Genomic DNA, 16,791 nt, shown 5'->3' on the forward strand with positions numbered 1-16,791 from the left:
GAACTCACTTTGTAGACCAGGCTGGCCTCGAACTCAGAAATCCGCCTGCCTCTGCCTCCCAAGTGCTGGGATTAAAGGCATGCGCCACCACGCCCGGCTCAGCCTTTTGTTTTTATGATGGGGTTTCACTATGTAGCCCAGGCTGACTTGGAGCTCACTGGGTAGCCCATTAGTTCACAAAGACCTGTCTGTGCCTGCCTCTCCCTCCAAGTGCTGAGATTAAAGGGGAGCTGCACCATTCCCACTCCCCAGTCTGCTTTCTGTCCTGTCACCTACAATGCTCCTCTTGATCCTCACTCTAAGCCAGGTGACGGCCTTTTCCATTTGCCCACTCTTCTGAATGTAACCTGACATGGACTAGGAGTAGACACTGGCTTGGTTAACCCTGAAGTTCTTTCCTAATACAGTAAGTGACTGGCTCTGACTCCATGACAGACAGCAGGGAAAGGCTTTTTGCCGGAGGAGGAACAGCATGTGCGAAGTGCAGAGAACTCAGGAGCCGAGATCATGGACTCCACAGGGAACCTTTTGGGGCAGAGAGACTAATAGTGAGGTAGCTGTCTGCTCCTAAGGTCGGTCCCTGGAGGGAGGACAGAGACACCTGTGCTATGCCTGTCCTTGAGCTCTGGGCAATCCTCCTGCCTCCACCTCTCAAGTGCCGAGACTGTAGGCAAGACTGAGGAAGACTGCTAACCAGGTGTGCTGGCTGATTTTATGTCAACTTGACCCAGCTCAGAGTCGTCTGAGAGGAGGGAACCCCAACTGAAAAGACGCTTCCCTAAGACCAGGCCGTAGGCAAGGCTGTTGAGCAGCGGTCAACCTTCCTAATGCTGCTACCCTCTAATACAGCCCCCCCACGTTCTGGTGACCCCATAAAATTATTCTGTTGCTACTTCATAACTATAATTTTGCTACTGTTATGACTTGTAATGTAACTATCGAATACACAGCATCTCTGATATGTGACCCCCCCACACACACACACACACAAAGGGGTTGTGACCCACTGGTGGAGAACCAGTGCTATAGCGAATTCTTCAGTGATGGACCACAGATGTAGAAGCATAAGCCAAACAAACCCTTTTCTCTCCAACTTGCTTTTGGTCGCAGTGTCTCATCATAGCAATAGTAACCCTAGCTAAGTCACCAGCGTCACGTAGGGGTCTGGATAACAGGGTTAAGCATTGAGTGTTCCTGCCACGGATGTGACGTCTCCAGTCAACTTGTCACATAGGTTGGATTTCAGAAGGAAGAGCAAATGACATTTGAAATAGAGGGGAGGTACCAGAGATAAGATCCTAAAAGCGAGGTCAAAGGACAAAGGCGAGGTGGGCATACCGGGCTCATAATGGCCATAGGTGGCATTGCGCAACTCCTCCCAACCCACGCGCCCGTCGCGGTCCGTGTCGTAGGTGTGCCAGGCTGCGCTCACCGAGTCACGGATGTGCCGCTGCTGTGTGTGCGCGATCCACGCGCGGAGCTCAGCTAAGGACACCCAGCCGTCGCTGTCCCCAGCAAGGTCCATGCGGTCTACGATCCGCCTGAGAGGGAAATGAATGTCAGTCTCTGGCTCTGCCCAATGAGGCCCTGCCCCTACAGTTGGAGATGCAGTCAATCTCAACCCTGATGCCGCCCATCTAGGCCCCTCCCTGTGATATAGAGTTACTCTTGTACCTATAAAAGTCAAAAATGGGGACTTAGTAATGGCTCAGTGGTTAAGAACCCTGGCAGCTCTTGTAGGAACCTGGGTTTGATTCCTATGAGTCCCACGAGGCAGATCACAAGCATTGGTAATTCTGGATGCAGGAACCCATTACCCTTCATTGGCCCCTGTGGGCACAAGACAAGGTAATGGTTAATAGACACACATGAAAAATACCCACACAAAAAAGAAAAAGAAGGGCTGGAGAGAGGGCTCAGTGGTTAAGAGCATTGACTGCTTTTCCAAAGGTCCTGAGTTCAAATCCCAGCAACCACATGGTGGCTCACAACCATTCTCTTCTGACGCCCTCTTCTGGGGCATCTGAAGACTGCTACAGTGTGCTTAGATATCATAATAAATGTTTATTAAAAGAAAAAGAAAAGAGAAAAATACCCACACTCATATAAATAAGCTCAGTGTGCCCACTTCCCTAGCTGGACTGATCAATTTGGGGCTCCTCTCTCTCCAGCTCTGCCCTGCTACTTTTTGCCCAGTTTAAAATTAGAAATTGCCATCACATTAAAGACGCACGCCTTTAATCTCAGCACTTGGGAAGCAGAGGCAGGCAGATTTCTGAATTCTGGACCAGTCTGGTCTACGGAGTGAATTCCAGACCAACTAGTCCCACAAATGAAATTCTAACTCAGTGTACTAATAATAATGAAAATAATCACTCGGGAGGCAGAGGCAGGCAGATTTCTGAGTTCGAGGCCAGCCTGGTCTACAGAGTGAGTTCCAGGACAGCCAGGGCTATACAGAGAAACCCTGTCTCGAAAAACCAAAAAAGTTAAATAAATAAAAATAATAGGGCTGGGGAGATGGCTCAGCGGGTAAGAGCACCCGACTGCTCTTCCAAAGGTGCAGAGTTCAAATCCCAGCAACCACATGGTGGCTCATAACCATCCTTAACAAGATCTGACGCCCTCTTCTGGAGTGTCTGAAGACAGCTACAGTGTTTTTACATATAATAAATAAATAAATCTTTAAATAATAATAATAATGAAAATAATCAAGCATATTTGAGCGAGTGGCCTTCTTGTCCTGGGCCCATGCTGACTGCGTCTGTCACCTAAAAACGGGGCAAGCCTGTTCAGTCCAGTTGGCATCACTCATCCCAGTTCAGCCTGATCCCTGACCTTGGCATCTTCCTCAAATCCCTTCTTCAGTCTCTACAGAGAGTCTGCGACCCGTTTAGAAGAGATAACAGGGGTGTCCGGACAGAGGCACAGGGTGGACTGAGGTAGAGGAGAACCCAGGTTCCCCACAGCCTCAGGTTTAGCTCCGCCTCCTCCCAGGAGGTGACTGCCACAGTTCTGTCCAGTTCCCTGCCTCCAGTCTTTCCAGTGAACTCATTTCTTCCCACCTCCCCCTTCTGCCCGGCTCCCCGCATCCTCCTACCCAAGTCGGGCCTGGCTTTCCTCTGGGCTGAGTTGGTCAAATTCCTTGGCCACATCTCGTCCCAGGAACGCCTCATGGTCGTACTGGAAATTCCCGTGGGCGTCATCGTGGGGGGCCTCGCTTAGGGGGGTTCCATGGTGCACCCTACCCTGGCCATGAGGTCCTGCATCAGGGGATGGCTTCCCGAGGGCCCAGTGCCTCAGCAGTAAGAGAAGCAACAGGAGCGACCACCGCCACATCATCGGTTCCTGGGGAGAGGCGAGGACCAGCGGTCAGGGATAAGACTGGGGGAAAAAAAATTGAACCAGAGATAATGTGGGAGAACTTTGAAGGGGGCGGGGTAGAGGAGGCTGCCTAAGGCAGGGCTGATAAAAGCGCAGGCTGCAAAAAGTTTTGGGATCAAGAAAAGTCGGCAAAAAGTATAGAGAATTTGAAGGCAAAACAACCTCTGGGGGTGGAATCCGAGCCTCAGAGGAGTCTCAGAGCAGAAAGGGAGTATTTTAGTTAGAAACGTGGCGCACGTCCCACCCAAAGTTCAGGGCATCGTGGTGGCCGAAAGCATCATGCAAGCTCCTCTGTGTTGCCCCCAGGCTGGACCGCGACCCTCACCCTGACGCTCCCTCCATAGCTAGCTCCCCACCCTTCCGCCCACCCCACCTTCACCCCACCATCACCCCACCACACCCCTGTTACCCGGCCTGGGATAGCTCCCTACGCTGAGCTCTGCTTTCGCACAAAGATGCCCAAACTGGCCAGGTTCCAGTCAAGCTCCGCCACCAGCAGTCCAGAGGTTGCCGCCCTCTGACCAATGACTGCGCAGGAAAGCCTCAGGGGCGGTGCCAATGACGACCCCCTTGCCACGTCCACAAGGCCGAGCTCCAGACCCGAAGGCGTGGTGGGCGATAAGGCTGATGTTGAACTACAACTCCCAGCAGACATATGGGCCAACTGCACGACCACCTCCAGAGACTCTGGCCCCAGAGGATTAAGGGAAATGTATTTTTAAAAAACTCTTTCCATTTCTCAGATCCGTTTCAGAAAAGAGGAGGTCGGGTGTGTGGCTCACTTGGGAGACAGAAGCAGGCTGATTGATCTCTGAGTTTGCGGCCAGCTAGGACTACGTACTGAAACCCTTGTCTTAAAAAACAAAGGGAACGGGGCGTGGCTGGAGAGATGGCTCTGCAGTTAAGAGCACTGACTGTTCTTCCAGAGGACCAGATTTCAAGTCCCAGCAACCACATGGTGGCTCACAACCGTCTGTAATGGAATGCAATGCCCTCTTCTGGTGTGTCTGAAGACAGTTGCAGTGTACTCAGATACATAAAATGAATAAATCTTAAAAAGAAAGAAAGAAAAAACAGAGAAGAGAAATGCCTGGCCCAGTGTAGGTATTACATACATTATCACATACATTTACGACTAAAAATACACAACTCGGACTAAAAATACACAACTTGGTCTATAAAATGGCCAGGCTGCACCACAGCAATCAGGAGGAGTCTATATGATCTTTCCCAGACTCGTTCAATTTATTCCCGTTGCCTGAAACTTGAGAATAACAATGCACACACAGATTTGGGGCCAAATTTATGTGGAGATGGAAAACAGCCATGTACATTAAAAGGGGAAACTGAAGCAGGCCACAAAAAGCAGGGATCCTTGGGAGGACATCGGCCCCAGGCTCCCTCGGGAGGCTCAGAGACAGTTCAGGAGGTCACACAGCCCCAAAGGCTGCAGTGGGCAGGGGGCCCGAGTCGACATCACGAAGTGGCTGGAAAGGCGGCATTTGCTCCTTGAGGTTCAGCCTCAGGGGGCAAGTTCCCACCAGGCAACAGGTCGCCAGAGTCATCGCCGCTGAGAGAAAGCCATGGGGCTGAGAGAGAGGAACACAGGTCAGCATAAGGTATCTAAGGTCTCCCCACCCAACACGCCTGACGGGGCCACGCTAGCTATGGTCTCTTCCCATCTCCTTTCCCAGGGTGGTCAGGGACTCTCTGTCTCTCTTATCTCTCTCCCGCCCCTCTTTCTCTCTGAGTCTACTTCCTGCCGAGACTCCCCAATCCTGCACACAGACATCCCCTCCCTCATCCTACACACGGCCACGCCCCTCCCCAATCCTGCACACACCTGGCAGCCCGCTGCGCATCCTGCCCCACAGCAGCACACCGCCTGCAATGGCCACTACCACCAGCAATAGACCGAGAACGATTCCAACCACAGGCACAGAAGATCTGGCTGATGAATCTGCAGCCAGAAAGTATCGTGAAGACGGGGAAGTAAGGAGTTGATGGTTTCTCAGAGACCCCCGGAAGCATGTATCTGAGGGCGGGTGTATGCGGAGAAAAGGCCTCAAGTGTTTCCACACTGAATATAAGAACCGGCCACACAGCGGTGACACACCTCTTAATCCCAGCACTTGGGAGGTAGAGGCACACAGATCTATGGGTTAGAGGCCAGACTCATCTACATTGTGAGTCCCAGGACAGCCAGAGCTGTACAGAGAAACCCTGTCTCAAAAACAAAAACAAAAAGAAAGAAAAAAGAGAAAAAAAGGAGTCAGCCACTGTGCTGGGGAGACGGCCCACTGTGAAGAGAGCTTGCAGCTCTTTCGGAGGACCAGAGTTTGGTTCCCAGCACTCCAGGTGACCTGAGCCCTACCCTCCATAAATCTAGGCCGTTGAGAAGGTTCAGTGAGTAAAGCCATTGCCTTTGCCATAAAGCCCAGTGACCTGAGTTTGATCCCCAAGGCTGACAACCACAAGTTGTCCTCTGTTGCCACAAGTATCCCATGGCACAGACTCACCTCTGCTCTCCCTTCTCACACAAAGAAAGTGGAAAAATTAAATACATATGGATACACTTAGATATAAATCTGAAAAAGAAGGAGGAGGGGGGGGGGAGAGGAAGAGGAGGAGAAGGAGGAGGAGGAGGGAGAGGAGGGGGAGGAGACCTATATTGAGAGAACACATCCACACTGTGACAGAACTTGGTGAGAACCCAACAGAGGAAGTCACAGGACAGTCAGCAAAGTTGGTGCTTCACCAAAGCCATGGCAAGAACTTTCAGAGGCAAAAGTGAATGGTCAAACACCATGAAGACCAGTAGCAGCAAGACTCATCATGGTCAGACTCTGGGAGGGACTGGCCACAAAGCAAATGGAGAATCAGAAACCAGGAGCAGAAACAAAGAAGATCCTGGGGCTTGAGAGAGAGAGATGGCTCAGCGGTTAAGAGGCTCACCAGCGGGGCTGGTGAGATGGCTCAGTGGGTAAAAGCACCCGACTGCTCTTCTGAATGTCCTGAGTTCAAATCCCAGCAACCACATGGTGGCTCACAACCATCCGTAATGGGATCTGATGCCCTCTTCTGGTGTGTCTGAAGACAGCGACAGTGTACTCACATATATGAAATAAATAAATACACCTTTAAAAGAACGACAACAACAACAACAACAACAAAACAAAACAAAGAAGACACGGAGGCTGGAGGGGCAGCCTCACCTAGGTCCACAGTGAGAGGCTGTGCCAGCCCCCCATGCTCCACTTGACATTGGTAATGGTGCTCATCTCCACGTTTGACCTCCAGCAATGACCACGCGTGGAAAGAGCCATCTCCATTGGGACCAGTGCTGCAGTTCCCGGAGCCTGAGGCTAGCCCGTTGCGCAGGAATCGGAACTTGAGCTCCGGCGGGTAGAACGAGAAAGCTGCACAGGTCAGCACAGAGGAGCCAGAGGTGCCAGGACGGGCCTTCAGGCGCATAGATGGCGGCTCTGCAGGGACACGGGGGGATGGGATGGGCCCGCAGTCAGGCTAGGCTATGACCTCACCCACCCACCCCACCCCCACCAAGGCCTGGTGGGAAGCTTGCCGTGGACAGACTCCACTTCCCTGTATCAGCACTGTGTGCTGACTTGGAGGGCTTCCCAGGGTGACAGACACCCCACCCTGCTGACCCCACCATTGCACCCCCTTATTTTGGTATATGTGTGCCATGTGCATAGGTCAAGGCCACAGGTCAGTGGCAGGCTCCTTCCTCTTTTGCTCTTGGCATTTTTTTTCCCCCTTTATTTTTCACTCGGTGTGTCTGGGTGCTTTCTGGCATGTGTGTCCCTGCACCGCATGCATGCAGTGTCTGTGGAGGCCAGATGAGGACATCAGAGCCCCCCAGAAATGGAGTTACAGATGGCGGTGAGCTACTCTATGGGAGCTAGGACTCCAACCCTGGTCCTCTGCAAGAACAGTGAGTACTCCTGACCACTGAGCCATCGCTCCCCACATCCACTTATTTTTTTGAGACGGAGTCTCTCCCTGAGCCTGGGGTTCTCCCTTTCAGCCACACTAATGGCTGGTGAGGCTCTGTGGTCCGGTCTCTCTGCCAGACCCATCCCTGCAGCTATAGACACGCAGCAGTACACCCAGCCTTTGCAAGGAGGCCTGGGGATCAGAACCCAGGTCTTCATGCACAGCAAACTCAGTGCTCACAGTTCCTCTCCCCATGCTCATTTATTTGTTTCACAACAAATAAATTTCACTCTCAGCCCAGACCAGTCTTGAACTTATTATATAGGTATGGATGACTTTGAATTCCTGATCTTCCTTCCTCCACTTGCTAAGAGCTGGGAGACAGCAGGTGTGTGCCACCAAACTGGTTTATGCAGTGCCAGTGGTGGAGCCCATTTAAGCAAGCTTTCTACCAACTGAGCCCCAACTCCTCCGTCTACGTGTTTCTAAACAGAGACTTACTGCACAGCTCTCTAGTGCCGGGACCTGTTCTTGGCCCTGAGAACACATTAGTGTATATATAGAGCAAAGAGACGCCACTGTCCTAGCTGGGTGTGACGGTGCATGCCCATGCAAGTGATCCCAGCACCCGAGGAGCTGAGGCCGGAAAATCATGAGTTCCAAATGAGTTGGATGCTGTGGCAAAAACTGAGACCTGTGGGTGGGGTGTGTAGTACATCTTGAATCCCAGCATTCAGGGAGCAGAGGCAGGTAGATCTCTGTGGACACCAGGGCAACTTGATCTACATAGCAGTTCTAGGCTAGCCAAGGCTACATAGTGACATAGTGAGACCAAGTAAAGAAAGCAAGAAAGCAAGAAAGCAAGCAAGCAAGCAAGCAAGCAAGCAAGCAAGCAAGCAAGCAAGCAAGCAAGAAAGCAAGAAAGCAAGCAAGCAAGCAAGCAAGCAAGCAAGAAAGAAAGAAAGAAAGAAAGAAAGAGGGGGGAGGAAGGAAGAAAGGAAGGAAGGAAGGAAGGAAGACACACCTAAATAAATACATTGTGGCTGGGGATGCGGCTCAGTTTCTGGTGTGAAGTCCTGGGTTTGATCCCCGGCACTGACAGTGACCGTGCATGCTGGTGTACATCTGTAATCTCAGCGGTCCAGACTGGAGGTCAGAGGGTCAGGGGTTCAAGGTTACCTTTGGTGAAAAAGGAAGTTTGGGGCCAGCCTGGGCTACACAAGACCCTGAATCAACAGCAATACACCCCTAAACAAAATGAAGTCCATGGGCATCTGAGACCCCAGCAAGGCTGTGCATGGCAGAGGCCTTCCCTCTGCCCAGGGTGGGTCTCACAATCTTGGCTCTGCTCTGCTCCTCAGCAGAAAATAAGCTGACAGTTTCTTAGGAAGAGGAAGCTAAGCAGCTTCCCTGAAAGAGGGGCCTCCCTGGCATCTAGGAAGACCCGGGGCACCGGCTCTCCACCGCAGAGGACCGGACCTCAGTCAGCAGTTCTGTGCCCTGCCTTGTGCTTGCTATTGTTTTCCAGTGAGGATGACTTCCTGTGGGTAGCTGGGAGACACCCACAGTTCCCCTGTTTTCCAGTTCTGACCCGAGGGTTCTGAAAGTCAGCCCAGCCTTGGCTTCTGCTTAACAGAAAAAAAAAAAAAAAAAAAAAAAGGAAACACCTTAGCCCTAGAAACATAAGCTGGGTAGCCAAGGCAGAGGCTACAGGCTCACCAGTTAAGCCACAGAGTGAGCTGAAAGTTAGCCTGGGAAATTTAGTGAGACCCCGTCTCAAAATAAAAACTCAAAAGAGGGCCAGTGAAGCTCCTGAGAGACACAGCTTAGCCGCTGAGGGCTTTCTGCTCTCTCTACAGAACTGAGCTCAATTCTCAGCACCAACTGGGTGACACTCAACCACCCATAATTCCAGCTGCAGAGGACCTGATACCTTCTGGCATCTGTGGTCACATGCACCATATATGTACACACACATCCATAGAAATTAGCAATAAAATAAATATAGTCAGAAAGAGGTTTTTAAAATTACATGAGAGCTGGTGATGTGGCTCAGTGTTAAAGACACCTGCTGACAAGCCTGGTGACAAGCCTGGTGACCTGAGTTTCATCCCTAGAACCTACATGGCAAAAGGAGAGATCCAACTCACTAAGTTCTCTGACCTATCTACACACACACACACACACACACACACACACACACACTCACTCACTCACTCACTCACTCACTCACTCACTCACATGCACAAGTAAGTAACTTTAATATTAAGTGTAACCTTAAAAATATTTTAAGTCAAATGAGCAAGCATCAATGATATGCTCAATGTTAGAGCCTAGAATTCCCCAGTGAGGGGCTGGGGCGTGGCTCAGTGGTAGAGCCCCTGCCTTGTATGTATGGAAGGAAACAGTAACACAACCTTACACCTGGTAACAGAAGGCTATTAAAAAACAAAATCACATAGAGACACAATGTATCGACTGTAGTCAGTACCTGTAGAACCTGGAACTGTCGCCAAGGGGTGTGCAAATAGTGCAGATACTGCCGCATGTCTCTTTCTTTTTTCTTAGCCCTGGCTGGCTTCAGAGATCTCCCTGTCCCTGCCTCCAGAGTGCTAGCATTAAAGACATGTACCCCGACACGGGCCACCATGGTTCTCCTGAATAAATGAGCCCAGAGCTGGAGAGATGACTCAGAAGGTAAAATTAGTAAAGTAGTCAGTGGCTGCTCTTCCAGAGGACTCAGGTTCAAGTCCCAGCTCCCATGTGGTAAGCAACTCCTAACCATCTGTAACTTCAGCGCCAGGGGACCTGACGCCTTCTTCTGGCCTCTGTGAGTACTGCATGCACATGGTCACAGACATACATGGAAGCAAAAAACATAATAAAAAAATTTTTTTTGTTTGTTTAATGAAGTTAACTATCCTGTTTGTGGGCACTTATCCGGAGGTTGGTATCAAAATTTCAGGGGCGGGCAGTGGTGGCGTATGCCTTTAATCCCAGCACTTGGGAGGCAGAGGCAGGTGGATTTCTGAGTTCAAGGCCATCCTGGTCTACAGAGTGAGTTCCGCACAGCCTGAGCTACACAGAGAAGCCCTGTCTTGAAAAACCAAAAATAAAAAAACAAAAATATTAATCCCAGCACTTGAGAGGCAGAGGCAGGCAAATTTCTGAGTTCGAGGCCAGCCTGGTCTACAGAGTGAGTTCCAGGACAGCCAGGACTGCACAGAGAAACCCTGTCTCGAAAAACCAAAACCAAACCAAACCAAAACAAAAAACCCAAAAATAAAAATAAAAAAATAAATAAAATAAAAGCAAAACAAATTTTCAGGGAAACACTGACCCCTATTCTGCATTGTAGAAACAGCCAAACAGCCAAACTGGACTGAAGAGATGGCTCAGTGGTCAAGAGCATTGACACCTCTTCCAAAGGTCCTGAGTTCAAATCCCAGCAACCACATGGTGGCTCACAAGCATCGGTAATGAGATCTGATGCCCTCTTCTGGGGTGTCTGAAGGCATATAACAAGTAAATAAATCTTGTACATATAACAAGTAAATAAATCTTAAAAAACAAAAACAAAAAACCCAGCCAAACTACAGAAACAATGTAAACACCCTCAGCAGATAAAGGAAGACAGCATACAGGCTTCCAGGATGGAGTACTATCCAGCCATAATTCCTCAAGCTGGGGAAACGGCTCAGCACCGAAAAGTGTTTATTGCACAAGCATGAGGACCCAAATTCAAATCCTTAGCACTTATGTAAACACTTAAGCATATCTTCATAACTGTAACCCTGGTGCTGAGGATAGGGGCAGAGGAAAGAGGACCACTGGGGGCCTGTTTGGTTGCCTGTGTAGCTTCAGGTTCATGGAGAGAATCTGGGTCAATGACATACAATGGAAAGAGACAGAGGAAACACCTTCTCTGGCCTCCAAGCATGTGGACGGATGCTCACCCCATATACAGCACAGGTATAGACCACATATGTCACATACACATATGCCACACACACACACACACACCACCTCCACCACTCACACACGCTAAATCATAGATAAGTAAGTAAATGTAAGTTTTTTTTTTTGTTTTGTTTTGTTTTTGGTTTTTCGAGACAGGGTTTCTCTGTGTAGTCCTGACTGTCCTGGAACTCACTTAGTAGACCAGGCTGGCCTCAAACTCAGAAATCCACCTGCCTCTGCCTCCCGAGTGCTGGGATTAAAGGCCTGCGCCACCAGGCCCGGCGTAAATGTAAGTTTTAAGAATGTTTTAAAACCTAAAACATGGCCAGCCAGTGGTGATGCATGCCTTTGATCTCCAGAGCTTGAGGCAGAGATAGATGGATCTTTGAGTTCAAGGTCAGCCTAGTCCACAGATTGAGTTCCAACACAGAGAAACCCTGTCTCACAAAACCAAAAACCAACCTAAAAGATTGCTCAGTGGCAGAGTTCTTACTTAGCAAGAGAAAGGATCTGAGCGCAATCCCAAACTCAGCCAACTAAGTGAGAGGGACAGAGTAAAAATCCCACAGGGGCTGGGGCTGGAGAGGACTTAGCTCAGGGACTGAGAGCTTGCTGCTATTTAAGATGACTCAAATTCAGTTCCAGCACCCACTCCAGCTACAGAGGATGGAATGCTCTCTTCTGACACTCATGTGCACATACAAATACACATGTGCACATATAAAAAGTAAATACAAGTATCCTGTTTTCATTATGTGCATGTATGTGTATGCACGTGAGCATAGGCAGCCATGGAGGCTGGTGGTGGCTTCAGATTCCCTGGCCCTGGAGTTATGGGTGACCAGAAGCTGCCTGCCTGAGAGCTGAACTCGCATCCTTTCCCAGATCCCTGTGTGCTCTCAACCACTGAGCTGAGTCCAGCCTTAGGATTTGTTTTTCAGAAAAAGATGTCATGCCGGGCCTGGTGGTGCAGGCCTTTAATCCCAGCACTCAGGAGGCAGAGGCAGGCGGATTTCTGAGTTCGAGGCCAGCCTGGTCTACCAAGTGAGTTCCAGGACAGCCATAGCTATACAGAGAAACCCTGTCTCGAAAAACCAAAAAAAAAAAGAAAAAAAAAAAAAGAAAAAGATGTCATAAATACAACACTCAAGGCTGGGCTCTGGTCTCCAAACAAATGAGCACACACACAACTCAAATCCAGAGAGGCTGAAACTTGGGTGGAGAAATGACAGACCGTCTTCACATCCAATTTGTTGGAAAGGAAAGCAAGAAAATCTATACATAGAATGGAAAGCTATAAAACTCCTCCAAATGCACACCGAGACCGAGGTCATCCTGAGCTGGGAATGACCTCCAAGCAAGATATACTAACAAAGACACAGTCCTCCAAAGAGGACTGGGGACTGGAGAGATGGCTTAGCAGTCAAGAGCACTGGCTGCTCTTTTAGAGGTCCTGAGTTCAAGTCCCAGTGACCAAATGGCATCTTACAAGCACCTGTAATGGGATCTGATGCCCTCTTCTGGTATGCAGGCATACATGCAATCAGAACACTTATATACAAAAATAAATAATCTTAAAAAAAAAAAAACAAGATTTGAAGATATCTTTAAAAGAATGAAAGAAAAAAACGATCAAGGAAAGTGTGTGTGAAACACTTATTTGATGAAGATTTGGGTCCACAATATATGAAGAACTCTTAGAAGTTAACAAGAAGAAAAAGACATGGAAAATCCTAGCACTTGGGAGGCTGAGACCAAGAGGATGACAAGTTTGAGGTCATGTGGTCTACATTGTGAGATTCTGTCTAACTATAACAACAGCAAAAAAGAAAGAAAAGGCAGCCAAGCACAGCAGCACACTCCTTTAGTCTCATCACTCAAGAGATCTGAGTTCAAAGTCAGCCTGGACTACTAGACCCCCACCTCACAAACAAGAACAATTAGCTGGGTGTGGCAACACACTTCTGTCAAGCCAGCGTTTGAAATGGGGTAGGAGATCAGGAATTCCAGACCATCCTCAGCTGCGTGATGAGCTCAAGGCCAGCCTGGGTTACATGAGGCCTTGTCTTAAAGAAGATCTACTGGGATAGGCGAGAGGGGTTGCACCGAGAAGGATGCTGGGAAGGCTTTGAGCATGGCTGTGGAGATGTAGAGGAGGGAACAGGAGATGGGCTCACCCTTCCACTCCAGGTTCCGTCGGCCCCTCTCCAGGTGGCCGAGCAGTCGCTCAGGACAAGAACTTAGCAGGAACTCGCTCTCCTTCCTGGCCGCCTCAGGCTGCTTCATCCACAGATTACCAACGATTTCTGTCTCAGGCCACTCTCCAGTCCAGTTGCCGGTTCTTGGGTTGAACTCCATGAACTCCTCACCATTGAGGGCAAACACAGCCGTGGGCACCGAAGAGTTATCCGGGGCCAGTTCACAGCCCAGTAGGCCCTGAAGTGTGAAGGTCCCTAAATGCCAACACGCAGGCAAGCAGACTCAGGAGCAAGGGCCAGCCTTCCTCTCTTCTCCTCCCTCGGACCTCGAGGTCCAGACCCCAACCTTCCCCCTTACTCCTAGGGTTCAGACCTAATCCGCCCCCCCCTTCAGGCCTAGGGCTCCAGCCTCCTTCCTTGACCCAGGAATCCATTATCCTCCCTCGATCCCAGGCTCCTGAAGCCCACCCTGTTTCCGACCTATATTCTGACCATTTAATAGCTTCTCCAGGGTCTTGAGCGCCACCAGGAAGAGCTGTTCTTTGCCTTTGAGGTCCGTGGTCTCCTTCTCCCAATACCAAGACACCTGGTTTTCCCACATCCAGGCCCCACAGGGGTCAGCCTCCTGCCGCAGGCTGTTGTAGGTCAGATACTGCTGAGGACCCAACCAGCCTGTGGCCCAGAAAGAGGGAAGCCCCGTAGATGGGTCCGACACAGCCGTGAGATGATACATCAGTGGGGGGCGGGTCTCTGCAGAGGAAACAGGAGAGTCTCGGGTCATGGAGTGCACCGCGCCCCACAGAGGTGCAGAATGAAAACTAGACCCGATCGAAAGGCGGTGATCCTCCAGAGAGAAGGGGGCAGACACCCGGAAAGGAAGCAGGATGGACAGGCGGACAGACACGACGCTGAGATTGTCGAGTGTGTTTGACTCAGATGCTCAGAGGAGTTACCCACAGTGAGATTTCCATGAAGGACCTCATGGAAAAAGCCTTTTATTGTCCCTCTTCCACTCTTTGGTTCTTCTTCCTGTCCCCCCTCCCCCTTCCTGACACACTCCAGGTCCTGGTGGCCTCTTACCTGCGCCCCAGGTCTGAGGCAGGAGGACCAACAAGAGGCTGAGGACCCAGGGCCCGGGCATCCCCATTCCAACAGGGTGACCCGGAGTAGAAGGGACACGTGACTCCGCTGGACCCCGCCTTGTTGATTCTTCACAAGTTCCCTGTGGACTCTTCGTAGACCAGAATGCTGGCTGGTGGGATGGAGACCCAGTGCAAGACGACAGACAGGAGTGCTCCTGTGCGAACTTTCACCCTCTCATTTGATCCACGTTAGTTAATTAATTACAGAACTAGACAGACCGAAATTTGTCTCAGACTTCTGTTATTTCCTTTTCTCCTCCCTCAGACCCCAAGCTCCTGGCCTCCTTCTCCTCCCTCACTCCCAGGGGCTCAGATTTCAGCCTCAGGAGCCCTCAAACCCAAGTCCAGTTCCAAGAATTCCTCCCTCAATTCCAGGAGTCCACTTTCAAGATCCTTCCTCAGACCCAAAACTCTAGGCTCCAGCTTCCTCCCCAGAACTCAGGTGCCGGGGTCCTGCTCTCCTTTCTCCGACCCCAGCCTCCTCTCTCCCCCTCAGGAGTCTCGGTCACAACACTCCTCCCTCAGAGCTGGAGCTTCAGGCCCCAACCCTCTTCCCTCTTAGGGTGCTGGTCCCTCAAACCTAGAGAACCATGCCTGGGCCTCCTCCTCTGACGCTCAACCTGTTCCTCACAGAGGCCCTCTTCCCCTCTGCCTGCAGCCGATGGGTCCTCTGCTCGGAGCCTCCAGTTCTTCTCTTACATCCTGTCTGTACACAGTTAGGACTGGGGAACTCTGAGGGCATCCAACTCCACCCACTAGCTCCTAAGCACACCCCTGGGCCTCTGTCCAGCCTCTCTTGCAGTTCCTGCTATATCTGGTTGGAAGCCTCCCTGGGCAGTCGTCATTCGCCCTGCCTCCCAAAACAGCTTCTATGTTTACTCGTTCTGAGCATTTTCAGAGTAGACTTGCAGCCCTGGAAAGGTCTGTGTGCTGAATGTGACTTTAAGACACTCCAGGATTCGTGGGCTGTGGGTGTGGCTCAGTCATGGCATGGTTGCCTAACACACAAGGCTTGGCAGCAGCCCACTCCCAGCTGTAAGCATGCTCTGATTTCTTCCACGTGCCAGCACTTGAAGTGGCCCCAACCCTGCCTACACACTCTGTGACCAGAGCCTTTGCGTTTGGTTCCGTCTCCCACCCTGCTGCCTACCCCAAGGAAAAACACACAGACACACAGAGAGGCACTGACCCGGTAAGTTGACAGGGTGGATAGACAGCAAAGGAGAAAAGGGGGTGGGTGGCAGGCAGCACATGCCTGTAATTCCAGCACTAAGGATGGAGGCGGGGAGGCCAGGGGGTTCATGGACAGCCTGGGCGGCAGGCAGAGAATATAAGCAGAGAGAGAGGGAAATTGACAGAGTCATGAGTGGTTGACTGGTGGTCAGCAGTTGGATCGACGGGCTGAAATAGATGGGCAAAACCGGTGTGGTGGGGCAAGCCTGGAACCCACACACTTGAAAGACAGAAGCAAGAGTCTGGAAAGTCTGATGCTGAAGACACGGCTCAGCAGTTAAGAGCACCTGCTGCCCTTGCAGAGGATCCGAGTTCAGTTCCCAACACCCACATGGTGGCTCACAGCTGCCCATAACTCCAATTCTAGCGGGTCTGACAATTTCTCATCTCCCTGACCACCAGGCAGGGATGTGGGGCACATGTATACACTCAGGCATGAATAAAATAAATAAATCTAAAAAAACTTCTTTTTAAAAAAGATTTATTTATTATTATAAATAAGTACACTGTAGCTGTCTTCAGACACTCCAGAAGAGGGCATCAGTTTTCATTACGGATGGTTGTGAGCCACCATGCGGTTGCTGGGATTTGAACTCAGGACCTTCAGAAGAGCAGTCAGTGCTTTTACCCACTGAGCCATCTTGCCAGCCCCCTAAAAAAACTTCTTAAGGGAGAAGAGAAAGTCAAACACTCCTACCTTCCTTGACCTCCCTCTCCCTCCGGTCTATATCAAGTGTGCGTACACGTGTACACGTGTGTAATAATGGTGGTGGTAGGGCTGGTGTATTGGCTCAGTGGTTAAGAGCACCCGACTGCTCTTCTGAAGGTCCTGAGTTCAAATCCCAGCAACCACATGGTGGCTCACAACCACGTGTAAGATCTGGCACCCTCTTCTGGAGTGTCTGAAGACAGCTACA

At 50.5% G+C, this 16,791-nt stretch overlaps 2 protein-coding genes across 5 annotated transcripts in view; both read right to left on the reverse strand.

Annotated features, from left to right (window-relative positions):
• Rcn3 (reticulocalbin 3) overlaps positions 1-3,902 on the reverse strand; it is an 8,372-nt gene extending 4,470 nt beyond the window's left edge. The window contains exons 1-3 of one of the 2 annotated variants that reach the window (XM_021201829.2): positions 3,794-3,902; positions 3,101-3,348; positions 1,339-1,541 (exon numbers count right to left, since the gene is read on the reverse strand). In XM_021201829.2, coding sequence (XP_021057488.1) covers positions 1,339-1,541; positions 3,101-3,342 — 445 coding nt within the window. In that variant the 5' untranslated portion in view covers positions 3,343-3,348; positions 3,794-3,902. Of the gene's footprint in view, positions 1-1,338; positions 1,542-3,100; positions 3,369-3,793 lie in introns of those variants that run through there. The other variant, XM_029539752.1, reaches the window with a different exon arrangement.
• Positions 3,903-4,605: 703 nt separating this feature from the next.
• Fcgrt (Fc fragment of IgG receptor and transporter) lies at positions 4,606-15,400 on the reverse strand. 3 transcript variants are annotated; one of them, XM_021208459.2, is made up of 7 exons: positions 15,222-15,400; positions 14,580-14,850; positions 13,992-14,249; positions 13,479-13,754; positions 6,600-6,869; positions 5,228-5,344; positions 4,606-4,973 (listed from the first exon to the last, which is right to left on the reverse strand). In XM_021208459.2, the coding sequence occupies exons 2-7, from the start codon at positions 14,644-14,646 to the stop codon at positions 4,861-4,863; spliced, it is 1,101 nt and encodes a 366-aa protein (XP_021064118.1). In that variant the 5' UTR covers positions 14,647-14,850; positions 15,222-15,400; the 3' UTR covers positions 4,606-4,860. The 3 variants fall into 3 exon arrangements, with proteins under 3 accessions (XP_021064118.1, XP_029388825.1, XP_029388819.1); XM_029532965.1 differs by having other exon boundaries at positions 15,273-15,374; XM_029532959.1 differs by having other exon boundaries at positions 15,262-15,370.
• Between the last annotated feature and the right edge of the window lie 1,391 nt (positions 15,401-16,791).

The sequence above is a fragment of the Mus pahari genome, chromosome 1, assembly GCF_900095145.1.
Source record: "Mus pahari chromosome 1, PAHARI_EIJ_v1.1, whole genome shotgun sequence".
Classification (NCBI taxonomy): Eukaryota; Metazoa; Chordata; class Mammalia; order Rodentia; family Muridae; genus Mus; species Mus pahari.